This window comes from Prorops nasuta, unplaced genomic scaffold, assembly GCF_024137725.1.
Source record: "Prorops nasuta isolate Cenicafe-Biocafe unplaced genomic scaffold, Cenicafe_Pnas_1.2 PNAS00045, whole genome shotgun sequence".
NCBI lineage: Eukaryota > Metazoa > Arthropoda > Insecta > Hymenoptera > Bethylidae > Prorops > Prorops nasuta.
In genome coordinates, this window is record NW_027116842.1 from 214,737 (window position 1) to 241,624 (window position 26,888).

The following is a 26,888-nucleotide window of genomic DNA, read 5'->3' on the forward strand; positions in this document are numbered from 1 at the left end:
TATATATATTTCTCTCTCTCTCTCTCTCTGTGTATATATATATATATATATATATATAGATATATATGCAATATATTACACTAATTCGCGTCAATGGAATATCCGTATATGCTCAATGAGAATAAAGGTATTCGTGCACTGTACACGTGTGTTATACGCTTCGTTAACTAGAGCCATCAGGACTCTGCGGTGCGGTTGGATCTGCTCCAGGCAGTTTTGATCATTTTCACAACTGTTCGGACAATATGATAACTCGAAGCGTTTGGATGTTATCGTTGTTTAAGAGTTTGTTAGGTGCCTTGAACGAAACCCTGGTCTCCTCCAAGCTCTCGATGGCCGTGTGCTCGCAACCTTCGGCCTCGGCCCTCTCGCCTTCCGGTAGCTCGCTCGGCACCGTACCGGATGTAGCGTTCATGGTAGATCCGCGAGTGTCGATGACATCCGGAATGGCGGCGGATAGGGCGACCGGCGAACGCCTGTCCGATCTTTGACAGGTACCGAGCCTCTCCGTCGCGTCCGTCGCGCGATCCACAGGGTTCTCCAAGCGAGTCATCTGGTTGTTCGCGGAATGCAGCTGCGACTTAGCGGAGTGGGTCTCCCCGCAAGCGGGAACCTGCAGTGGCGGCGACATCAGGCTGGCGCTATTGGCTCGCGGACTTGCGTGTACACGGAAGTAGAGGTTCGGCGAGGAGGGTGGTGCAACCCTAGTCGAGGTTCCGGGCACGCCCCGAACGTTCTGCTGGCCGGAGTCCGCGGAGCCGTGAGAGGAGTCGTTGAGACAACGCCTCTGGCCCGCGGTGGAGGCCGGCACCTCGCCGGGCGACGACGACCCGGTGGTCAGACGCGGACTAAGACTGCCGGTGCACCGCTGCTCCTCGGCCTGCATCTCCCCGCCGGTCAGCTGTCGCTTCGGCAAGATTCGTCCTCGAGCATCCGCGTCGGCGCTGCAGGTTGCGCTGGCGGTAACCGCGGCAGTGTCCTCGGAAGTCCTCTGGTTCCGCTGCTGATCAGGCACCTCGGGTACGGCCTCGAGGAGGCCGGAACGATCGACGCGTCTCGAGAGGGTTCCCCCCATGTGGCTGGAGACGGACTCGGCGCCCGTGAGGAGCCTCGGCCTGCACAGTGCCGCCGCCGCCGCTGCTGGATCCAAATCCGGAATTTCCAACAGTCCGGATTTGTCGACGCGCCTCACCGACGTTGTCGAGGCTCCGTCGAGGCCGCCACCACCGGCTCCTCCCACTACCAAATTGCCCCTGTTCATTCGTCCGAAGTAATCCGTCGCGGAGGACAACGGACTTTCGGCTCCGTAAATCCCTCTCGTCGGCTGACGAAGCAACGTTGTCGCAGGATGATGATGATGCATCGTCATTGTTGGATTGGACGCTGCCGTGACTTCCGTAGGATTCTCGATGACTATCTCCATGTGGTGGTGCGGCGGATGGTGAGGGGCCTGCTGCTATAGCCAAGTGGTTCGCGATTTTCCGGCTCGCGAGCCGCTCGGTAGGTCTCAGACGATTATCTCCCGAATGATTCTGCGTCCACGGCTGTTTGGAGTCGAATAGCCGGACTCCAGGCTCTCGTCGTAGGACAGGCTCACTTGTTGCGGTGGCTTCGCGTCCTCGTCGTAGTTCTCTTGATATGGCAAACCCGACACGTCGTACGGCGAATCTGTCGAAGGAATACACACACATATATATATAAACGTTATATATAACTGCGCGATGCTCGTCGAGGTACGTAGGTATATATATATTGTACATCGGAGAGGAATGGGAGGGCCGAAAGAGAAATGTCCAAGGTTAATCATATCTAATGGCCAAAAGGGATAATTAGGAGAGCCATTTTTCGGTAATGAGGCTCAAAATCACAGGGATACTGACCGACGTGTTTTTGGGATTTGACGACGGTGGCGAAAGGCTCCGAGCAGAACTGCTGGCGACTCAGGTTGTGGCTCTCCCTGTAATCCTCTCGTTGTGGTAGATAATGAGGGTGCGCGGGGTAATCAGACTCTGTGGTCGCGTATCCGCCCAGATCGTAGGGCTGATTTACGCCGTTCGCTGCGGCCGACTTCATCTGCCATATGGAATCCTGGGAATTGACAGAGCCGCCGTTGTTCGAGTTTGAATAGCTGTTGTCCATGTAACCCATATTCACTCCTGCGAATAAACAGATTCGTCAAATTCAGTTGGCCTGACACGCGCGTTTCGATCGTCCGTTCAAAACTCCGCCGCTCGTATATGCCGCGAGCTCTCATTAATCCCATAAATTATATGCGATGAAAAGAGGAAAGAGGGGGGGGGGGGGGGGATGTGGTACGTGTATTATATATATATATACATATGGTATATTACGGTGTTATTTCAAGCATAACAAGGCGTGCTCGTATAGTTGCAGGATCGGAATATAATAACTGAACGAGAAGCTGTGTGTGCGCGCAATATTAGTATCTTAAGAACATTTACCATTCTCACCATTGATGTTGTGATTGGGCTGATGATATCCGTAGCCGGACTGAGCGTAGGCAGGTGTTTTTGAATCTTCCAGAGTCAAAGCGTGATCCAAACTATGCTCGAGAGCTTTGTTTTCGGCATAATAAGGGGGAGGTGCTTGCGTCTGCTGACCATTCCCAGCGACTAGACTTGGGCGTACTCTGTAAATCAAATAATACAATAAACAATCTTTTTCAAAGACGACATCCTTCATCGAGGAAATACATCGTCAACGGAATAATGTAATTTTAACGGGAACTCGAGGAGTTTTTGCGAAGAAGAAAGGTGTGTGGTTTTTTGCGGTGCACTTTATAACGTTCTATTCGTGTAGCTATATATATATATATATAGGTGGAGTCTTCCGTCGAGTAAGGAGACTTCCATTTCACGGTTTACGAGCCACGATAGATTGCGAGAGCGCAAAACTAGAGGAGGAAACATTCTCCTCTCTCTCTAACGAGAAACGAGAAGCGAGCGATAGTGGCATCGGCCTCGTTGATGCGCGCTGCCGGGTATTGGCTGCTTCGCGAGGAAACTATACGGACAAGCGGGAATTAGATCCACTTACGTGTTAGAATCCATCTCGTAATCCTTGGCCTTGGCCGCGTGTTTTCGACGACACCGACAGAACAGTAAGAGAAGAGCGGTGAACAATAGAAATACTGCTCCACTGACGACCAGTGCTATCAGCGTCGGAGTTGCCAGAGCTCCTGCTTGCGCTATGTACGATGGTCCAACTAATTATTGTAAGAAATGTTTAATCATTAAACTAAGAATTTTGATAAAGTATTTACAGCTTCGTTTAATGGCGAATCTTTCTTAATCGTACAATTGCATGTACGCAGTGTACATGCACACACATGGCTCGATCCTTAAATCGTACCGGAGAATATATATATATATATATATGATGGTTCTGTCGAAACAACTTACTTTCAGCCTCAGCGTACTCCCCGCACTTGATTCTCTCGCCTTTGAGGCAAAGTCTGACTCTGATGCGAGGTTCCGACTCGAAGGATTCGGGATCATCGAGTATCCTCTCCCTCTGAGTGGGCGCAGTACCGAGTACTTCGAGGGGCCACTCGTCGACCATCTTCCACTGATCGGTAGCACCGTCGAGTTTCTCGATGGACGCCACCAAGGCCAGACAGGTGGATCCCACGTTGATGGCCAGGGTACCACTCTCCGGATCGTAGCTGACTCTCAGAGGGGTGGGAATCTTGGCTACCGAAGTGGTGGCGGATACCTCGTCGGAGTAGTCCGAATGGTTCTTCGTGTTGTACACTTTGACCTTGAAGGTGTAAGTTTGGTGCTGCTCGAGATCGGTTATGTTGCAGGGGTTCGATTGACGACACTCGACTTCCATCCACTGGCCGGCCGGTCCCCTGGGGGAGGCGCAATCCGGAGGGACGATCTCGTCGCTGCCAGCCACTCTTCTGTACGAGACGAAGTACTTGGTGATTGGTAGACCACCGTCGAAGCCAAGCTCCCACAATAGGGTGACGTGCGTCGGTCCCACGTCCACGGCAGTGATGTTCCTCGGTCTTTCCGGGGCGCCCTTCGGTTGAAGCCTGATGGTGGAAGTCACGCTGCCTTGGGCGTTTGCGGCTCGACAACTGTATTCACCGTAATCAGATTGTCTGAGGTTGTTCATCGTGAGGACGGACGTGTACACGTCGTATTTGTCCTCGGTGGTCGATATCTCGTAATGACCGTCGCTCGACGAGCCTTGAAGGGTGGCAGCGTTGTTGCCGAAACTCCACTGAAACTCCGGTTTTGGCCACGCTTGAACCTTGCAAGTAACTTCGGCTTTCTCACGAAGATTGTAAGCCACTTTGCCGTACTGGTGAAGAACTATGGGTTCGTGCTCCACCTTCAGCATCATGGTCGACTCGACCTTCTTCACCTCGTTGACGAAGACACAGGTATATTTGCCCCTGTCGCTGGCCACTATCTCGTCGCTCTGGGGACGGGCGTGTCCGTAAAAGCTCAGGGTGGAATTAACGGTGACTACGTTCCCGTGACCCTCGGATGCAGTGCTGATGACCTTGTAGAGTCTCTCGTCGGCTGTGAGCTCCTGATCGTCCTTCAGCCAGCGCACGCTCGGTCGAGGTTTGCCTTGAGCCACGCAGGAGACCTGGAAGCCCAATTCTCGGACTCTGCAATGGAAGGGAGGAGGGGAGGCGAATTAAGCAGGCACATTGCATTCGATGAGAGAATACTATATATATATATATATATATATATATATGTATGTATAATGTGCGTATATATAGAGCTGATACTAACTTTCTGGTGATATGCGGCTGCAGCTTGGTGAGAATCTTGGGAGGTTGATGGACGGTGAGATGAACAGAGTCGGACTCTCCGTTGCCGATCTCGTTCATGGCGTAGCATTTGTAAGTTCCCTCGCTCCCAAGGTGAACGGAATCAATCTCGTATCTCGGGCCGGTGTTCTCGGCTGGCATGAGGATGCTACCACCCTCCCCCTCCTTCCACCACTTGTACTGGGGCTCCGGGTATCCCGCCGGGCTAGCCGTGCAGGTCAGTATTACCCTGGATCCCTCGATGGCCACCGGGGAATCCGGCGTAATCCTTGCTGGTCCCGGCTTATGCCTGATACGAATGGTAACGCGCGCAGATGCCGAATGATTCTTGCGCTCACCGCCGCTCGGATGGATCGTGTTAACCGCCCGACAAGTATAATTTCCCGCATGGTCGGCCGTGACGCGCATCAATCTGAGAAAGAGGCCGGATTGCCGGAACTCGGGCCTGCCATCTCTCAGCCACTCGACGACCGTGGGCATCGGATTGGCGGAAACGTTGCATCGAACCGTGATCGCATCTTCCACCTCGGCGACCCGAATCGAATCTCCCTCGATGAACACGGTCGGGGGATAAAGGACGTCGAGATTTAACGAGCTCTCGCCCCGTTTTCCCAATCCGTTGTCCGCCTGGCATGTGTACTTGCCAGCATCCTGCAAGGTCACCTTCGGTATCACGTGCTGGAAAGTGGTCGCGATAAAACTGCCGTCCCTCCACCAGCGGACCATCCCCACCACCGGCTTCGAGTCCACTTGGCACTCGAGGGTGGCGGTGCCGTTGGCCTCGACCTTCAACGGATTTTCCGGGCCCACGATCACTCTCGGGAAGTAATTGACGTCGAGAGTGACGGTGGCGTTGAGGGTCTCGCCCTCCCGCATCGCGCGATTCCTAACGACGCAACGGAAGATGGCACGGTCGTCCTCCTTGGTCGGCTCGACCAGCAGAGTCCTTCCGGAGTGGAGAATGGCCGTGCTGCTGTTGCCCCGGTACCACCTCACTTCCGGCTCGGGACTTCCGCCGTTCGTGTTGCACTGGAGCTCCAGAGGCTGGCCCTCGGTCGCCAGGGCCGACGTTGGCGAGATGGTCGGTGGTCCCGGCGCCCTCAGCACCGTCAGCGTTATGTACTTCCGGTGCAGGTCCTGCCCGCTGCTCACCTTTACGCGGCACTCGTACTTGCCATTGTCTCGCTCGTACGAGACGTTTCGGATCTGCAGATCGTAACGGCCTTCTTCCAGGTTCATGAACACTTTATAGTTGGGCGATAAAGATTTGTTTTCGATCGCCGCATTGTCGTGATTGTTATTCGTGTGAGTCAGCCAGAAGCACGTCACATTCTCCCTCGGAGGCGTGAAACGACACTGCAGCATAACCGTCGAACCCTCGTGAGTGTCCATTTGCGTCTCCTCCAACCGTCCTTGCGCCGTTGCTGAAACAATTTCAAAATTACCTCGTCAGCTATACCTTTATTATTTCTCGTGTCTCGACGTGTGGATGATCGCATATGCATATATGTTAATATCGATATATTTGTGCCATTGCAGGCACGCGCTACACTCCCCCCCCCCCCCCCTCTCTCTATATATATATTTAGGTATACTGGACGAGGTCTCATCTTGCGAACGTCGCGAAATGCGATACGCATTAACCTGCTATAAATCTATTATCCTAAATATATATATATATATATATATAGTTTTATATGTGTGTGTATACATATACACAGTATAAAAAAGAAAAAAAAGGAACGTGCGAGATAAGGGTACCGAGAAAACTGCTTATATTCCGAAAGCGATGCCACAATGACTGGTTAAAGTTTTAGCAGTGTTGCGTATCGCGTCTGGCATTGCAGGTAGCCATTCTCGGAGTTGCAAACCTGCAAAAGCAAGAGACTCGCAAGGCGATGCGGTAGTTTATAGCGGTGAGCCAGGTTTTCGCTCCCACGCGAACCGACGCTCAGAATTTTTTATAGCCACTCGACCGGTTATCACCCTTCCTTCCAGCGATCGTTGCGCTTTTTTATCGCGCGTAAACTGCATCGTACAAAGATGTTTCTACGACAGCCCCGTGTGTACGAAAAGGAAATCCGCGCAAACCGACATCCGCGTGTACGCTCTCATTACTCGAATCCATTGCAACGCCGCGCCGCAACGACACACACACACACACACACACACACACGTACGGACGCCGTGTAAACTCGATCGATCGAGTAATGCACCAATCAACGATTATCCCGCAAACTACGGAGATCCACCGTCGTTATGCAATTTACCAGCTAAATTTTTATCCACTTCTCCACGCAACTCTTCGCATGAATTTAGTTTAGTCGTTGATTAGGTAAATCGGCCCCATTTATCCAGCAAATAATGGTACAAGCAAACAGCGATAAAGTAAATTGGGACAGGTGGTGGCGTACGTACTCACTCTCCACTATACATATATATATATATATGTTGAGTTCATGCAGTACTCGAAATTGATCCCTCTGCCTTAATTGCAACGCTTTAGTTCGAGAGCGTATTATCGATTAGTCCGCGCGTGCGATGCCTCTTCAATTTTAAAAACCCTACTTTCGAAGATTCCAACGCCAGGGTCTTAGCTTTGTATTGTATATATATATAGTTTATCCAAAGTATCAGGTTGATCTTCCTCGCTTTATCGAGAATGCCTCGTATATCCGAGAGCCGCAACTGTGCTTTAATTTCTATAGAGTCACAAATACTTAATAAACATGTATATATATATAGTTTACCGGGCGATCAACGGTGAAATATAAAAACACTCAAGATTAAAAAGTAGATCTTTGGAGTGGTCCGCGAGTCTTGGCTCGTGTACCCTTGTTAAAAATAAAATGTACAAGCCTACAAAGTTTTTATGGAGAAGAGAGTAACGGTTTAGGGATTTCTCGATCGGAGGATTAAAAGCGGTGTACGGGTTTCTACCAGTTTCTCTTCAAGTTCAAAGCTGTTATGGAATGGTTTGGGAATCGGACGGGTATATCGAGTATGCGGACGCAAGTGCTGGAAAGTGCGTAAAACCCTCGTGGCACGTATAGCGCATATATATATATATATATATATATACCGTTGTTAGTGAGAAAATGCTTGGCTGTAAAGAGTATTTCGTCGAAGAGATGCCATCGACGAATGGTCAAAGCGTATACACACATACATACATATATATATATATATATATATAGATAGATAGATAGATATATTATTCTGGCGCGAGCATCGGATGTCCCCGCGTGCGCGCGCGCGCGCGCTCGATCGCGAATGTGGGTCGTCATTGGGTCGCGTAACGGTAAAACGGTAAAGGTACCGGTTCGACTCGCGTCAATGTTATCGGAAGCCAAGAGGAGAACTCTCCCGTACCTCTCTCTCTCTACGCGCAAGCTTTCTCTCGCTCAAACTTCTCCTTCTTTACGCTCGGGCGAGTTCCCCCCCGGCCCGCCCGCACACTTCAATCCCCTTCATTGATACTTGGAGCTCTTCTACTTGACGCTACGCCGCATAGTTTTCCTATTGCTCCATCCCCCCCCCCCCCCCCCCCGGAACACTCGGCTTTGCCCATTTTATCCAATAGCCCAGCCAGCTCTTCTGCATCTGCACTACCAGTGCACCATCCCCTCGTCTCGCTCCGCATGCATGCAGTTCCGCACGTGTGCTTAACCTATACACCTCCAACTCGATCTCTCCATCCACTCGTCTATCTCATTCGTATATATATATATATATATATATCGCTTTTTCACTCGTTCACATTTACGATTTTATGTTCTTACGTGAGTAGTAATAAGTCCGAGGGGTATCGCACGCCTGTTTATCTTCTTCGTCCATTAGGAAAATCTATGTTTATGGCGAGTGCGCATCGAAACACAGGCATGCAGACACCTATAGGTGCATTGCGAGCCGACTGCATCCTTGCAGCAGCAACGCAACGTAGCGGCCGGTATATTCCTCCAGCCCAGCCGACGTATACGCGCGTAATTCAATATCCGCGCAATGCAATATCTGCAATGGAATACAACGTTGCTCGCTTTATTTCGCCATAGAAATTAATCCGTTTCCTCTGCGGCTCGTTGCGGTAGATTATTAGAATATTGGCAGCATTGGGATAAGCTATGTGTAATTGCAATTATTAGATATCAATTTCGATCGTTTGATTGTTTTCCAGATAGGAGTCGAGTTTATCGATATAGCTCAACGCGAGAACACGTATAGCCCCCTCCGCCGTGCCGCCACCGCTCACACTGCTGAAATATCAATATAACCCGTGTACAACGATGAAATTGATTCGTATCGATATTGTAGTAATTATTGTAATAGTATCGTGAAAAATTCAGGGAGCGTGAGCTGTGCAACATCGCAAGCCCTCCAGAGGCAATTTTGCGAATTGCTTTCGCAGCACCCACTCCCATTCCCCGATGAATGGAACGGAATGGAAGAAAGAAGTGCTTCGAGTCGAGTGTGTATATATATCTACGTGTATATAAGCTCGATGCGCGCGTACGTCTTTTTTATTTTCGCATCACAGATGAAACGGATATGAAAGTTTCTCATTGAGCGAGAGACGCGCGCGCGATATACCGACACTTATCGCTCGAGACTCCCCCGCACTGCTTACAGCGACTCGCCTATATATTCTCCGCGACTTTCTGAATAAGTAAAAGGTGTGTACCTATAGCTATAGTGCGCTCTCTATTTATGTCACTTATACCCGCGGTAACTGGGTCTGAATGTCACACGGAAAATACTTTTTTTCTCTTCTCTCTTTCTTGACAACCCCTGTCTTATACGTTTTTCTCTCTCCCTCCTTCCTTCCTAATGTCCACTAGTAATTGCAAATTAAATATTTCAACGGAGTTTGCGAGCGAGACGACTCGGACGACAATTTCAAAGCAATCTATAGATCTTTCTTATCGATCGTCCACTCGTACATTATTTAGATTGTATCGTGCGCAGAGGAGCTAGGCTCGACCCTACATATATATATATATATATATATATATTCTATAGCAATTATTCCAAGAGTGCTGCATATATGCACTATACGACCCTCTTGCGTCGCTCTCGCTTCGAAATCACTGCATCCGCGCGATTCTCTTTCTCTCTCTCTCTCTCTCTTCTCGACGAGTTTTTAGTTTTGAAAATGGATAGCCTGCTCGGGAGTAGAATTTTTTCCTGCAGGCTAATCCAATCTTCTTTGAGGCTCGAAGGCTTTCAGGGGTTAATTCTAGAGAGAGGACCGGAGAGGACGAAGTTTTTTTTTGCACCGCAAACAGAAAAGTACTAATTGCCGAGCGTCATTACGCAGGAACATCTGCCGGTGCAAGATTATCATAATACCTGCTTTGGCCGGAGTCACGTGACGGAGTTAATTTGCCAGCAAGCAAGCCTCTCTCTCTCTCTCTCTCTCCCTCTCTCTCTCGCTCTCCGTTGGAGCATCCATGCAGCCGATTCGACGAACGAACGCAGCGAGTCGCGGAGAGAAAATAAAGAACGCGAAGCGATGTTACGACACGCGTCCTTTTTCGCGATGCGTCACGCGAGCCAGCGGATACGCCAGCCATTTAAAAGTGAAAAAGCGATATAGGATCGAGGATAGGCAGTTTCTCGCTCGACGTCGATATACTGCCAATGCGTCTCTCTGTAATACGCTAAAGACACGCGCGTTGCTCTGTCCTCATCATCGTCCCCGGCGCGCGATAGTTTCCCTTGCGTGCTCGATCCTGATTCTCTCTATACATATATATATATATATATATATATATATATATATATACTCGTTCTGTGGATCACCCTGAAAGCAACCGGCGAGCCACGCGCGACCCTCGTCTTTCCCGCAATTACGAATCGCGACGCACAATCGACGTCGTCATTACATGGAAAACATCATTGGAAATCTAGCTCCCATGATCTGTGAAAATCAAAGGAAACCCTTCTCACACGACAAAAGAGCCCCGACTGCTAATGCTTCGGCAATTACTGCGTACGGTATACATGCAGCAGAATCTAACAATTATATGCACTATCAGATAAGCGCTGGCATACTATATATATATATATATATATATATATATACGTAGCTGCTGAAGATAATCATTCGCATAGCCTCAATGTTTATGCATTCAATATTTAAGTGGCGTTGAGTCATTGTTCGAGGGCTTTTTGCTTCTTCTCTCTCTCTCTCTCTCTCCAGGCAACAATGCACGTTTCTTGAAAACTGATATTCTTTTTCCAACGGCGGCAACGGGTTACGTTACATCGCGTTTTAACGCGGGCGACTATATACCCACGTCCCATGCAGCGTTCTCAACGATAAGCCAGAGGCCTAAAGTTTGCATTTCATCGATTTTTTTTTTCACCCAACGAAACTAAGTAGCTTAGTATCGATTAAAAGCATGTACGGTTATCGCGTTTCTTATTTAAGATACAAATGATACTTCGCAGTGAAATGGTAGGTTGTGTACTGTTAGCACTGAAATAATTTGCACGCGGTGTATGTAAAGTGTGCGCTTAGGTCAGCAATCTAGTTTACTAAACAGGGTTGATGTATACTGGCCATAAACCGTCGAGAGTAATGAAAACAATGTTGATCTTGTTCAACGTTTCATGATGGTTTAATAATCGTATATTAAGCATGTATCTAAAACTTACTAATTAGATAACTCGCAGTGGTATTTGGTCCTTAAAGGCTGTGCGTTTATAGAAGCTACGTGGCTGTATAACTGTACCGAGTACGAGGGGAATGCGTTAATAATGTTGTTGATAAATTATGCGACGTCCGGTAGTAAATAAGCTTTTAGCGAGATCGCGGATTATGGTGGAGAGAGAGAGAGAGAGAGAGGGGGATGATTTACGATTAGTTTTTCCAGCAGTAATTTTTGACGAAAGGCTCTATATATATATATATATATATATATAGTATATTGGGTGTAGTACGCGACTAATAAGTCACGTAGAAAGTAAGAAGTTTCTCCAGAAATATCTATTTGCTTTAGGAACAACGTAGCTCGGTAGGTTTCTTCAAGTTTCGTAATGGAATGTCGGGAGACAAGGGAAAGAGAAAATAAGAGTAGCGACTGAAAGAGGATAAAAAGAAGGAAGGAACGACGCGAACGTGCCGAGAGAAGCTACGTAAGAAATCGTCGCGTTTCCAGCCATGGGCGTTTTCATTTGTTTCACTATGCTTGTCTCGCGCGATGCACGTACCTACTCGAAGCGACATAAAGAAGTAAGTTCCTTTTCGAACGCGAACACCCACGAGTCCTTTTCGGCCGACCTATACCACACACACACACACCATCCATGGCAACCTGCTGGCAGTGCGCCGCCGAGTGCGACCAAACTTGCTGGACGGAGAAAAAAAATCCCCCCCCCCCTCCCCTCCACACCATCGAAAATACGCCGGAAATCCACGAGAAACCTGCATACGTACATAATCGGCAAAAACAAACATTTCCCTCATTTTTCTCAGATTCGTCATCTCCGGCAGATTTTCATTGGATATTTTTGGAGGAGACGCATAATTCGAGCTCGACGTTGAAATTTATCGATGCTCCTGCGGGACAGTTGCGGCGAATCGAAGGGAGATGGATGATGGGGAAGAGATGTATAAAGAAACGAGGAAAGTGACGGACGTGTCGAGTAAAAAAGGCTCGTAAGAAATGGTCGGGCGTTTTTCATTTGTTTCGTCGTACGGTGCGCTTTTATAGACGCGTACACGTTTCTCGCGCGAGAGATTTAAAGAAAAGAAATTCGTGTTCGCCAAGCTTCCCGTATCCAGGAGCAACGTGTTCGTTGCTGCGGATAGACGTAAGGGTATCGGCAACAACCGGCTAGAGTTTTAGGTGGGACGGGATGAGAAGCACAGGCCAGAAAAAAGGGGGGGGGGGGTACTGCACAACTCGCGTTCTTTATTTAACGACACTTAGTTGTCCGACTCCTTCCCTCCCTCTCTCTCTCTCTCTCTGACTGTTCGCCCTTTTTTCCTCTCCGAGTTCATCCTTGTGGAATTCGTGAGAATAGAATTTGTCACGAGTCGCGTGAAAGCATCGTAGCGTCAGCAACTCGCCTTAAAATGTGACCGCTCGATCGAGCAGCATTCACCATTATTCAAAATCCCAGGACGTTTTCTGATCGTCTTGCTACTTTCAAAAGCTGCTCTTAGCTTCGCTTCGATGCTCGCCAAATTCTTCAAATTACTGTTTTACGTTATCGATAAGAGGTACGACAAAAGTTTAATACCTATATAAGATCGAAGCTCCGAGGTAATAAATCTCCAACGGGTAAAAATTCACGGATAACCTTTTTTTGATAAGAGAACTTTGCAACGCTTAACCAATAATATTTATGTCTCTCTCTCTCTCTCTCTATATATATATATATATACACGCGCGGAATCGCTGAGCGAGTTTGTATTCGCAAATACGCACATAATATTGTTCAATATTGATAGCCGGTGGACCATGGAAAATTGTTATCGCTGAAAAAAATACCGCTGATCAATCTTTATTGGCGTTACAATTTTACAGAGGTATATCATTCACGAATGCATCTCTACCAGTCAATTTTTCGCGCTTGATATACAGTGCTATAGCGCGTGATATATCGCATATATTTCTCCCGTTGATTTTCGATCCTCCAACGAGGTGGTGGTGTAAAAAAAGGGAATGAAAAATTTTGTTTTGCCATATAACGAAAGGTTCGCGAGAAATTGCGAGCGAGCGCGCTAAGAATTTCGTAATGGCACGGATCGTTTTGCCGCGCGCTTGTAAATCAGGTCAGGTGAAAAGAAAAAAATCTCATGTGACGTCGTCGTCGTCGGTCGCCCGTTGTATGTACCATAAGACGTTATACGAAATCGGCTTTGAAGTATATATTTCGTTATGGCGATACCGCGCGACTTTGTTAAGTTTTTCACAATAAAATTCCGGTTAACGAATGCGCAACATATATATACATATAGATATATGTATATGCAGTGGGGGGGGGAGCGAATAATCGCATGCGGCACGCGAGGAATTAATGCATCCACACCCACACGCACGCACACATGGAGACGTGGAGAGACAGAGAGAGAGAGAGAGTGTCGCGCGCACTCGTTTCGATTACTATTTGCTGTTTAGCGGCCAGTAGTGCCGCAACGCTCGACGTATCTCCTAACGAGACTCGACTGGGCGCCAACGATGCGCGTTTCGACGATGACACTTGTACCGATGGTCACCCTGCTACATTAACCCCCCCCCCCCCCCCCTCCTACTATTCTTTACTCCAAATCTACTCTTCGTTAAAAACCAAGCCCATTGCGACCCCCGTGACCTACAAACACACGTATACCTATATATATATATATATATATATATATATATATATATATATATACGATAATCGTAACTTAATCGTTCAGATTTGTGCAAATCAATCGTTTTATTCTACGTTGCATTTACTCGTAATGCAACGATTAATTTCATCCAGGCGTCGGTGAGTTTCGTGGAAAAGCGGCTTTGCGTAAAATACGAGAGAATAAGCGTGTATAAAAAAGTGCGGGTGCTTAATTTGCCATTAATGTCGAAATATACGCTTTTTGACAGACGCGAGCTTATCGCGCGATGCGATTACGTTCGTTGATGGCACCTTACACTAATGGTGAGCCAAGCGTGTCGTAATATTGTGACGTAATATTGCAGAGCGTGACGATTCCTAAACCTCCAGAGTACTGAAATTGCCGAGTTGATATTATATCACTATATGTATATAATAATGATACACGAATGTATCGTAAACACACACTGAAACAGCACAGTAACCTCTCGTCAAATACAATATGCAATCATTATGCATATATGCATATTAAAATATCAATATTTTCAAGAATTTAACAGTGGAAAACGATGCTGCATCGGTAGTTCGCGCAATTCAACCTCAATGCTCCCAATTGATGATTATTCGCCGGAATTATTTTCAGGCCCGGTAAATTTCTAATTTATTCATCTCTCAACTTTCCTAATTGTATTCGATTAGCGATTCTTTGATTAATAATGCCACAGCAGCGCTATTGATATACACCGGATAATACTTTCTATAGAGGTGCATGCGCGCAGATTTGTGATTCGCCTTTCGCCGCGCGAAACTTTCTCCTCGGTCGAGTGGCCAATTTTGATACACTGCTGCAATATATATATATATATATATATATAGGAGCATCGATGTAGCGAAATATTCAATCTGTGTATAGAAGACGAAAAAATGGTCGCGGTGCATGCAGGTTGGTAGGATGTTACGCGATAGATCATTATGACAGTGTGCTGGCAACTAGGTGGAAATAGTTGGGAAGCATAAGAGCGAAAAATTAGATGGAAAAAATAGTATCTGTTGTGCATAATGGTGCGGCTTCGTACACGTATTAGGGTAATGACGGTTGTTGTTGCGTGCTGGAGTGGTGGGGGGTATACGTTTTTCCGTAATGCGTGCTTCGCGCGTGGTCGCGCGCGGTGCAAGGATAACATGGAGGAAAGGCTGAGCAGGCAGGACTGTGCCGGAGTGCACGGGCCTAGCGACACCTTATGGCTGGTATCAATGACTGTGGATGTGGCTGTGTACGAGACGCATCGTTGCGCGTGGCGTAATAACGTGGAATGCGAAGGCCCGTAGACTCTCTCGAGCTCGCCTGTAATTGACGAGCTGGCACTCGAGCAAATGCCAACAATGGCTTTGTTCGTTATTGTTGTACATGGATTATAACGGTATACGTGTCATGTTTAATGCTTCAAATATCTGTATCGCACAACACAGATAATACCCACTTTACGCCCGTGCCGCACGCGTATTTTACGAAATCCTCTTGCTCCAAATCATTTTATTAATCCAATCTAATCGAACGCGACTTTGCAATTCCACCGTCATATCCTTCCTACGAAATATCCGTCGATCGATTTTCGTCCTTCCCTCTCGGGCTGCTCGATCGTTTGATTCATTCAATATTTTCTTCCATTTAAATTGCTCGTACATATATGTGTGGTGGGGAAAGAACTGACACGAATCACCCATCTCATCCTGCGAGCACCATGTAGAGACGTACATACGTCGTCGCGTGTAGCTATAGAGAATTAGCGGAAGCTTGGTCAACACACGAGGCAGGCAAACTTTGCATTAACAATGTGCTGCCAATAACCGTATAGTTTGAAACTATAGCAAATGTCCAAATTAGAAGCTTAAAGTTCCATCGGTTCTTTAAATTAGCGCCACCACATTTCAATATCGGTCGAGTGCCCATTGGGTTTGTGTACCTGCAGACGGGGTCGAACGACGAAATATTGAAATAATGTTTAATTAGCTGGTTTGTTAACAACGGCGGACAGTTTTTCTACATATATGTACATGTTGCTGCGTATGTATTGGTTCGCGTACGTCAGTATTAAGGAACGCAACTGGAATTAATCGTGTTTCGGGTGTATTATATTCTATATAGAGTGCCATACGTTAAGCTGTATAGAAATTGATGGAATTGTTCGTGGAGAAAGTTTCTTTAAAATGGCCGTGGTGTATACCTGGGACGACGAGGACGAGCAATGGTTGTACAACGAGCTCACGAAGCAAATCTGGTGTACTCAATTGAAATGTCAAAGATCGCTTTGAGACCACCAATCTTCTTTTAAGCGAGTAAGATGATCCTTTCGATAGAGAATAACGTCTGTTCGTGTAATTACGATTAATTATATTCCAAGAAGCTACTCGACTGTTTAACCACGAGCCACTTGAATTACGCACGAAACAAAGGCTCTCGAGTTAACTATATGTATAGATTGTAAAAAATGTTGCATCTTGATTCCTCGTTGCGATCTCTCGGCACATCCTAAACTTTTACAATCGACTCGTGTAATCTTTCATAAAATTCCTCGAGATGACGAGCAATATTATCCTATTAGGCCGGATTGCGTTGTTAATGAGAATTTTCTTTAATGGAGTTGGAGTGGTCAGTGGAAGCTCCGTTCGAAGATATATATACGCGCATATATGCAGTATATAAGTCATGGAAATTTCAATGTAGCTATTGGAGGAAAAATCTACTCTCCAAAATGACTTTGTTATGTCGACCAAGATCTTCCCTCGGTCTTTGGAGAGAGCCGGTCGTTCTCCGAGTCGTTTCTTTCAGGCTCCCCACGTAATATGCCCCCGTTGAAAATAGCAGTTGGAAATGTTGAAATCGCTACTCGAGAGAACTGTTTATCTAGCTCTAGAACGATCGGAAATGCTACCAGTTTCGATTAGTTAACGCTTTTACAGCTTGCACTAAAAGAATTTAATTTCGGGGCTATAGAGGCGGAGCCCTTGCGCAGTATATGCTTTAATGCGCGCGTCTATGGCGAAGAATAATTGCTAGGGAAAATTTTCGTTTTCCGTTATACAGCGAAACGGAGAGGGGGGGGGGGGGGGGGGAGCAATAGGGATACAGCAAACGCGTTATCTGATATTTTTCCAAATTAAGGACGGTCGTAATCGATGAAATAATACATAAATTCCGAAATATTTGGAAGCTCATCTACCTGAAATGTAATGTGAGAATCTCGATAAAAGCATTCATTAAATTAATTCCGATAAATGGACAATTTAATATTTTTGCGCAATAATTGACGATCGGAATTTCGAGCTCGGTACATTTATAGGTACTTGTGAAAAATAGCGTTTCATGAAATCTATATAATAATGATGAATATTTAGTCAACTCTCCCGCGTTGATTTTTTATCGGCATATTTTATTGAACGATGAGCTTTTCTATAACAATTACTATATATATATATATATATATACGCGTGCCCGAGCAATCAGCAGAAATGCTAGCTGCGCGTTCCTCGGATAGATGCCATGCGATTTTCAATTTAGCTTATCGAACGTAAACTCTATATTTTTCCTAAAACTGGAACGCTCGTATTTGGAGTAATTTTAAAGGAGCATAAAAAGGATAAGGAAGAAGACGCGAACGAACGCGCTCGCAGTTTCAACCTATGTATCTTCAACTCCGTCCTGTGTGTGGTTAGGACTGGAAAAAATGGCCTTTTTGACTGTCGTAACGAGAAACTTGGTATCAATGACATCGTAGGCATTTGTCAAAAAGTTGGTCTTACTCCAAAAGCTAAATTGCAAGGGAGCAGCGACCAAATTGCTGCAGTGAGGTCGCCAATATGGCTGTAATTGTCGCTATCGCACTCGTCGAAGCGAAAAGCATGCCGGAAGTTTTGCGCACCGGAAATCAGGAACGATAAATTCAAAGGTCGTTAGCGCCAAAGGTGTGGCAAGCACACACACACACACGAGTGAAGCATTATTTTTCCTTTATTCCCCTTTAACATCTCCGCGCGCTTCGCTATCCCATTTCCATCATTTTTTTTATCTACGCAGTTTTATCAAGGATTTTATTTGCCGAGCGAAAAAATTAATCTCGATCAAGCTCTCGAGGCGAGTGAAATTTGTTCGGCGCATAAATTTGTTGCATCGGATTTATATATATATATATATATATATATATATATATATAGATATATTCGGCTCATTGGCGAACATTTATTCGGGCATCACGCGTGAAGTGGCGTAATCGCTCGATGTATCTCGCAATTAGCATTTTCCGTACAGCGATACATTGAAATCCTTACATGTATATATCTATAAGGCGAGGGACAGGTCTTTCTCGGCCGTAAAATAAACAAGCGGTAAAAGAGGTACGGATAGCAATTGGAAGGGTGGGTTGAGTAGTCGGAGGTCCCATCATCTCACTCACCGAAGCAAGAAGCGTGTCGGAAATATATTACGCGGTTAAACAAGTTGAAAGGTCATCAACACCGCGGGTATATAGACACCGAAGATCTCTCAGTGATTTTTATTTTCGATATAACTGCCCATACTTACCTCGTTCGAAGGATTCGCCAGCGGAGCGCTGGCCGCGCGCGGCTTATCTCCTCCAGTCCGACCGGAGAGATTCTAGTCGTAAAATCGAAGCTTTCAATCGTTCGCGCTCATTAAACGATCGAAGAAGCTGTCGACTTGCTCGCGCAAAGGATGATCGCGTGGCTGAAATATTATTCGCGATGAGGATGAAATAATACTGCGGTGTGGTAGCTATATATAGAACGCCGTGCAAGGGTCCAGATTCAGCTGTAAAATATACAGCATCCAATGGCGAGGAAAGCAGAGGTAGGAGTTATTTCCATTTACGTATTCTCAAGGCGATATCATTCCTGAAACTTCTTGCCATGCTTCTTCAAGTTTTTTCATCTTGGGCCATTTCGAGAGTCCTCCTGAGGGAGACATTGATAGCGATATCCCTCATCGTTAGCGCAATGCCAAATGTTCATAGTTGCGGCTATAGCTGCGTTACGAAGATTATCCTAAACTATTGTCTTTCGCGTTAATCCCTTTTCACGCGGGAAAACTGCGCTACATTTTCTTCGCTCGTTTACCCCCGTCGACCTATATATATATATATATATATATATATAAACGACCGTTGTACAAATTCCTGCATGTACAATATGCAACTTTGCTAAATACTAATTAGTCTACCCTTCGATGTTTAATGTACACATGCACCGGCCTCCCTCCATGCGCGAGTATGTTTTTTTAACACAGTTTTTCGAAACCATTATACTTTATTACAAAGGTATACGAAATTTCTTTTTATCGAATATAAAATTTTAATCATTTTTATAATTAAACGCGTATAGCTTTACAACGGGCTTGTTTAAAAATTAGAGAGAAATTAATTGAAACGGGAGTACGGCAATGAAAAATAGTATAACATTTATGATTATATTTGAAATCTATGCGATAAAGCGAAACTCTCGCTCGACCGTGTTTCGATCTGTTTTTCCGCCGGTAGATTATAATGGTAATAATACTAAGTAATTTCTATTTTTTATGCTTTTATTTGCGATAAAAAAAAGGGATTTTTCGTCGGGCAAGCGAAGTTTGTTACAAATCGAAAGGCTGGAGGAAAATAAACTTGGTACTGTATTTTAAACTACACATGAATTTAGATGATGCCGGGCTCAATTGAGCCAATATAAAAAGTTGGTTTACGCAGCTATTACGCGAAGTGGACTCGGAGAAAATTGCACGCAGCCCCATCGCGTTGTGCGATACGGCTTTGTCGTTAAAATTTGCATAGTTGTGTTATGAGCGGCGTGCGATTTTCTTGTTTTTCCCGCAAAGCGAGCTTCGCTGTTAATCGCAGCTTCCAACATAACTGGCATAATTTCGGCCATCTCGACTAATTGCGGACTCTTTGCGAGGCCCCGTGTATATAGGTTAGTCCAAAAGGCGCGATCAGTTTGCCAGGAATGACATTATCGAAAATTCCCCCTTTTATCCGCAAAATCCGGCCGTTCATCCCGGCCGCGCAACCCCTTTGTCTCCCTCCCTCCAACCGTTCGTTTTCCATCTCGCTCGCCGGACTTGCACAAGATTGTTTTGCCACTACCGAAAGCTCGTTGATCGTCACTTGAAAATACACACTCCGGCCAAGCCGAAGGTTAACCCGTTTCGAGCCATCCACCAACTCTGTTTAAAGCAAATTAATTTCATTGACCTTTGCACAAAGGTCACCAGAACGACCTCAATTATGGCGCTAGCACGACACTCGTAACTATTTATCTCGTTAACCAACGATAAAGCACGGAAAACTTTGTATCGAGCTATATATACACCGGACACACGAGGGCTGTCCATGCAACGTGAAATTTTCCTAAGCGAACATTCTCATGGTGGAAATATATATATATACGGAAAGAAGAAGAAGGGAAGAAAAATGGATAAGGGGAATCCTAGAGCCGCGTCCCCCCTCTTTATCCCACGAGTATTTCCTCGTGTCTCGCGCTTAGGACTTTCAGTTTCACAGCCTCCATCTCCTCCTCTTCTCTTACCCCTATTTTTACGACCATATTGAAAAGTTCGCCTTGAAAAGCGTAACGTATTTTCAACCAATGACTCGCGTGCTTGTTGCGCTACACACTACACACCTATACAAAATACCAGCATATATACCTGCGCAAAAGTTTTATGTAGCGTCTGGCGTCACCAAAACTGTCTACAAAATGTGATACATTTGCAAACTCGTTTAACGTATCTGCCAACCAATCACGGACATGGTCGTTTTAACGCGATTTAATTTAATGTCGTTCAACTTTCGCATGAGTTAACCTAACCTTCATTAGCACCTTTTTTGGATTTAATGCTTCGCGTCATTGTCATCGCACGTACAATATATATATATATATTTAATATTGCCATTTAAAAAGCTGCAGCAACCTCTTCCCTTTTGGGACCGATTAATAAAACACTCGGACGCTCAAACGTTTTGCAGCGCATCTATATGTAACAAGATGCTCTTGGCGAACTCATCCAATTTGAAGCAAAATCAAATACCACCGCTGATTATCCAATCTGATTTTTTGCCATCTATTCGCGTGTGCTCTGCCTGCTAATACAATTGCGCGCGAGTTCATCGGAAGAGAAAATTCTTCGATAGAAATACATTTTTACATAGCGCGAGCTACGATATACCTGTAACTTCCTTCGAGATAAGTTTTCAATGTTCGTCATTATCGAGCAAAGCTTCTCCCTTAAAAATTTTCACCATCGACCTGATAAAAGAAATTTTTCGTATGAAACAAAAAAAAAAGAACCAACATTTCTCCCAATAACTCGTATATCGATGACTCCGCTCCGTGTGTACAGCTGTAAGTCGAGGTACACCATGTGTTACGTTCCTTCATTAGTTTTACGTACACACCTCGCGCTTGTAATACAACGAATTTATTACAGCAGCAAAACCGTTGCATTTGCTTTTTACGGACGAGCATTCGCGCGATTTAACTCCTTTGTGAAATTGAGTGTTTCCTGCGTAATGGAAACGAAATTCATCAGCATCGGATAATTAAGCAGAGAGAGAGAGAGAGAGAGAGAGAGAGAGAGAGAGAAAACAGTCAAGATTTTATTCGAGATTATACGAGTGTGTGCGTACCACTGCGCAGAGAGAAGACTTTTCATCCCTCGAACGATCTAATCCGACCGACTGTTTAATTTACAAAGCCACATGATTAACCGATGTAAAACTAGCATTGCATGTTCATGATATAATTAAATATTGAGCTTGTCGCACACCCGACACCTAACTATTTATCGCGAGTCTACGAAATCGATCGTGGCCTAATCGATACTTCGTCCCCGCTAATCCTTTGTGTTAAAAACATTATATACACCATATATACATTTAAACGGCAAACAAGTCGCGCGCTCTGTATATATATATATATATATATTTCCCCATGCCTTTGCACATAGATAATTCACCTCTTATACGAAAGTACCAAGTATCGCGCGCGATCTTATTGGAAAATGATATCCAAGCGAAACTTCGTTATGGCAAAGTTAAAGTGAGTTTTAAAACAAAATATTTGCTTATACTTTGACATTGAGCGAAAGCAACCAATCGAGGAGCTCTCAATTACCCACCTATCAATTATTATGCGAGAAGCCGAGCGTTACTTGAAATAGCTCCTGCAGGAAAACTTTCAGAAAAAGGAAACACTTGGGTGGTGGTCCAATTCGACCAGAAAATTTAGAAAATTGAAAATTCTCGGCAGAAGGATGATAATTATGTCGAAGCATCTACGTTATATATATATACGGATACGGAGTAGAATTTTATCGTCTTACGCCTTGATTCTTTATACCAACACACGTTTTACGAGAGCATCGTGCAGACCCCCGGTTGTGCGATTTCATATGTATATATATAGGTATATAGGGGGGGGGGGGGGCGTCAAAATACTAGGAATAGCACAGAAAATCGTACTAGATCTCGAAACATTTCACAGACAGATTTCTCGAGGGATTAATCGTCCGCCACGAATGAAATTTATGTGTGGAGAACATTGCGCGATAGATGTCTTATAAAGTAAATCAAGCTAGGTGCATTCTTAGTCTCGGAAGCAAGCGAGCATTTTATTCTCGTTAAATTACGATTTTCTTAAGGTCGATAAATTGAAATTGGCAGCAGAGATATCCGCAGGGCGATCCATTTATCGGAGTGATTTACAAAAGCCTGACAGGCTTCTCTCTTCGACCGTTAACGATTGAATCTACTTGATTTGGGGAGCGAGCGAACGCGCGCGCTTTATTCCATCCAAAGGTTTTTTCCTTAAAAAATCACGATATGATCGAGTAGTCGGATACTCACCAGGGTACGTTGCTAAGACGGCGACGGCGAGGATCATCGCCATCCGCACGCAGCGAGTAATCCTGCACTCGTGCGAGTTATCCATATTTCTGATCGAGTGTTAACAAAAGCTCACATGCACTCTCGTTATCCAGATTCGTGCGGGAGTCGAAGATTGGCACGCCAGGTTGCGCGTACTTTCACCTACGCGCGTTCATCTCGAATGCTCGAAACCTTCGCACCTTAACACGCATCAAGCGTGCCCCTCGCTATATATATATATATAGGCTCGATACAAAGCGTGCACACGCACAGACACTCCTCCTTCTCACCCAACACTTTGCAATCCTCCTCTACTATCTCCTCCTGCACTCATCCGCCACCGAGATCAATCTGGATACTTCCGCGAAACTGCTCCACCAACTCGCAGATCCAACCAACTTTAACCAATTTTCAGCTCCCCACAAATTCCTCAAACTTGGTCCTTCACTACTATACTATATATAGCTCTTTATTCCCCGTTCACCACTTTCCCATTAAAACCTCTCAAATTTGCTGTTCCCTCTTCATAATCACACGCACACCACCACTGTACAACGGAGAAACAACATTAAAATCCTTGGTGCACCAGGGCGCGCGCAAAAAGTTTGCAGCGAGCGAATTGAGAGAGGGAGGAAAAAATGTGCGAGGAGTTGAACGAGCGGAGCTCGATTAACATTCAGCGATGAAATCCAATTTTCTATAAGGAGCGCGGGAGCTCTGTCCGCTGTCGCGCGCGCGCGCGCGCGAGAGAGAGAGAGAGAGAGAGAGAAGGAAAAAAAAGTTGGCGCGCGAAAGGAAGGTAGGAGAGACGATGCGACTGGCATCCGCGAGGAGAGAAAGTCACGAGCGCACCAGTCAACGGTCGCACGGTAACTGAGCTTGGAGGCGCGTAGCGCCAATACGCTCCCCCACCGTGTGGACCTTCGGCATTTTAACCCCTACCCTTACCACCTTCGGATACTACTCGGCACCCCCTCTTTTCTTCCGCTCTCCGCCTTCGCCTCGCATCCCCTCCACCGCTCGCTCGCGCCAAGCCACCAAGTTTCGTTATTCACGCAGTGCAGCCGGGCAGCAAAGCGTCGAGGATCCGGAGAGCCACCGCCAGACCAGACTCGCCAGACTAGAGGCTGCCTACGGCACAGCCGGCCGTCTCTCTCTCTCTCTGCAACGGATCTCGATATGCAGCTTGGTTGCGTTCTACGAACGAACGGAAAGTTGCGTGGATGCGAAGGAGCGGCGAGGTTCGAGAGATGCGGAGCCGATGGAGCGTTGGGTCGAAGGGGATAGGTGGGGGGGGGGGGGGTAGTGTGTGTGTGTGCCGAGAGGATAGGAACGTTGCAGGCCTGACTGCCCCCACCGCGATCCCCACGGCAGGTGGTTCCTTCTCCTGGCGACCAGGCCGTACAGGCCCGAGGGACCACCGAACGTTTCAACCGACCGCCTGCCGCCACTTTTTACCACTAACGCAAACCTGTGTACTCCCTCTGCATCTGTGTTCATCCATGTGCGTCCACTTCCCCCCCCCCCCCCCCCTCCTCTTTACCGAAACTCAAACGCACACTACGCCAGGCCCCGGCCACGCGTTATTTTTCCTACTCCCTAAACAGCCAGGGATCTAGTTACGCATGCACGTCTGCTCTTTTTTCATCGTTTCATCCTGCTGCCACCCGCTACACGCGTTCAACGGAAACTCCTGTTTTCCTTTCACCGACGAACGCACTGTACAACCTCGCTCTTATTTGATCAATGATTTCCCTGCAACAGCTGTTCCAAGCTGCGACGAAAAGACGTCGTTGTTTTTTGCTCAATATCTTTCCGAAAATCCCACTTATCAATCCGGTAGCGAAGATTCGTTTGGATATTGCAATTACAAGAACGGGACATGGATTCCTTTCCTTCGGCCGAATGCGTGCACGGGCATTAACGAGTTTTCGAGCGCGTGATACGCTCTTACCTTTTGAAGAATATATATTTGATTGGATGACCCGAGCTCGTTCCAAGGCGGGTTTGGTCAAAAAGTATCGGTCGGTTCGAGAGCGCGCGGCGTATAATTATTTCTGCCATGTACGTTACATGCGGGGGCCGGTTTTCGAGCTGCGGTGTTGGAGGGTATAGGGTGTAGACTATAGGGATCTGTAATTTTACCGTCTGCCGTCTTCCTGACCGTAGTAGACCTGCCAGGCTGCTCGTTCCCTGCTCCGGGCACCCAATTTTCTCCCGTAAGGAAGGTCTATGCGATAAATCTTGCCCAATGGCAAAGTATATTTACCTTCACCTGCCGTACAGGTTCACCATGAATTCATCGTCGATGAGTTTCTGATTCTGACGCAAGTGCGTGCATCTCGCTGCACTTTTAGCGAGAGGGAGAGAGAGGGAGAGAGAGAGGCTGGGATATTAAACTCATCTCTCGAATTTCTCAATATCTTTATTATCCGCCAGTTTACATACCGCCTGCATGCAGCCATTCCGTTCTGGTCGTTTCGAGCAAACGCGAGAGGTAAAAAGTCTTTTCATAATCGGATTGCTCGTATATATGAAATTTTCGGTTACTCGTCGCACCGCTGTATATGCATGTATATATAGGAACAATGAGGGTATGAAGAAGAAAGAAAAAAAGATGGTTTATCCGCGCGCAGCGTGAAAAGGACGAGGATCGCGCTAGCTGTGTCGACTTTCTCCCTCTGTAAAAGCCCCCTAAAAGCCACGCAGGATGCTAATGCGTTATTTACATGCGACTCGACGTACCGGACACGATTCACGAGGGACGAACGAGCAGGTGCTCGGCAGCGCTGTCGGGCCCAATCGTGTATATAGCTATTGCGAGAGAGTGAGAGGGGGGAGCCAACTGTATACCTAAACCGTCATCCCCACCACCGCGCCGCGTGCATCCTGCCAACGCTTCCCAAGTATTCTCAACCACCGTTCCTGATTTCCTATACGATCTTCAATCTTCCCTACCATCTCCCGATATAAATATACACACGTATCTCCATCCTTTATTCTTTTCTTTCGCTCGAAACGTACAATTTCAAATCCACGTACACGCGTCTCGCTATTCGATTCCTCAAGGTGATCGATGTACGCGCTTGCGTGCACGCTGGGGCGAGAATCCGAAATCGAATTTTAATCGGGCGTGCGACGTGCCATTGGAGAATTCCCGCGGAGAAAAGAATACATCGCGGGGCGAGTTGGTAATCCGTCCGCAGTTTGTATAGGTAGTGTATATGTATATATATATATTGGTGGGGGCATACGGCGAGTACCAGGTAGCCGTTAACGGTGCAAGAAAGGAGCGATCCGGTGGATCCAGCAGAGTTCCTTGCGAGGCAATTTTCTTCTTTCGTCTTTCCGCGTGGGTCGAGGGGTGGGGGAGAAGAGGCCGGCAGAGAGAAACGGGAGATCGCAGGGAAGAAAAGAGGAGAAAAAATGGTTGGTCGAAAGGAGGTGCTCCATCGGACAGCTCCCCCTCGAGTACGGCAGGTGTCTGGCTGGCAGCGAGCTCTCGCTTCTCGGGATGAAGCCTGAGCGCTCGCTCTTGCCCGTTCGCTCGCTCGGACCTTGCCACACTCGGCTCCACTGGCCACTCCGCTTCGGATCCGCTCTCGTTTACCTGAGTTCGACGTCCGACCATCTGCCGTCTTCTCCTGACCATATCCCACTCGCTCCCCCTTGGCGTCACAATCCTCTACCGAATCTTCAAAACCCACAGCCCTTTCTCGGCTTTCCCATCTTTCCACCGATCAACCTTTCAACTATATACTATACACCTTTCCTATACGGCGACCTCAAAAATTCGCCCGCGCAAAGCTCCCATTTCT

At 46.5% G+C, this 26,888-nt stretch overlaps 1 protein-coding gene across 5 annotated transcripts in view; it reads right to left on the reverse strand.

Annotated features, from left to right (window-relative positions):
* Positions 1–1,507: 1,507 nt before the first annotated feature.
* Positions 1,508–26,888, reverse strand: part of ed (echinoid) — a 182,042-nt gene continuing 156,661 nt past the window's right edge. For 2 of the 5 annotated variants that reach the window (XM_066744579.1, XM_066744580.1), the window contains exons 2-7: positions 4,779–6,240; positions 3,423–4,648; positions 3,058–3,226; positions 2,463–2,650; positions 1,881–2,156; positions 1,508–1,668 (exon numbers count right to left, since the gene is read on the reverse strand). In XM_066744579.1, coding sequence (XP_066600676.1) covers positions 1,508–1,668; positions 1,881–2,156; positions 2,463–2,650; positions 3,058–3,226; positions 3,423–4,648; positions 4,779–6,240 — 3,482 coding nt within the window. Of the gene's footprint in view, positions 1,669–1,880; positions 2,157–2,462; positions 2,651–3,057; positions 3,227–3,422; positions 4,649–4,778; positions 6,241–23,049; positions 23,930–26,888 lie in introns of those variants that run through there. The other 3 variants (XM_066744577.1, XM_066744576.1, XM_066744575.1) reach the window with 3 other exon arrangements.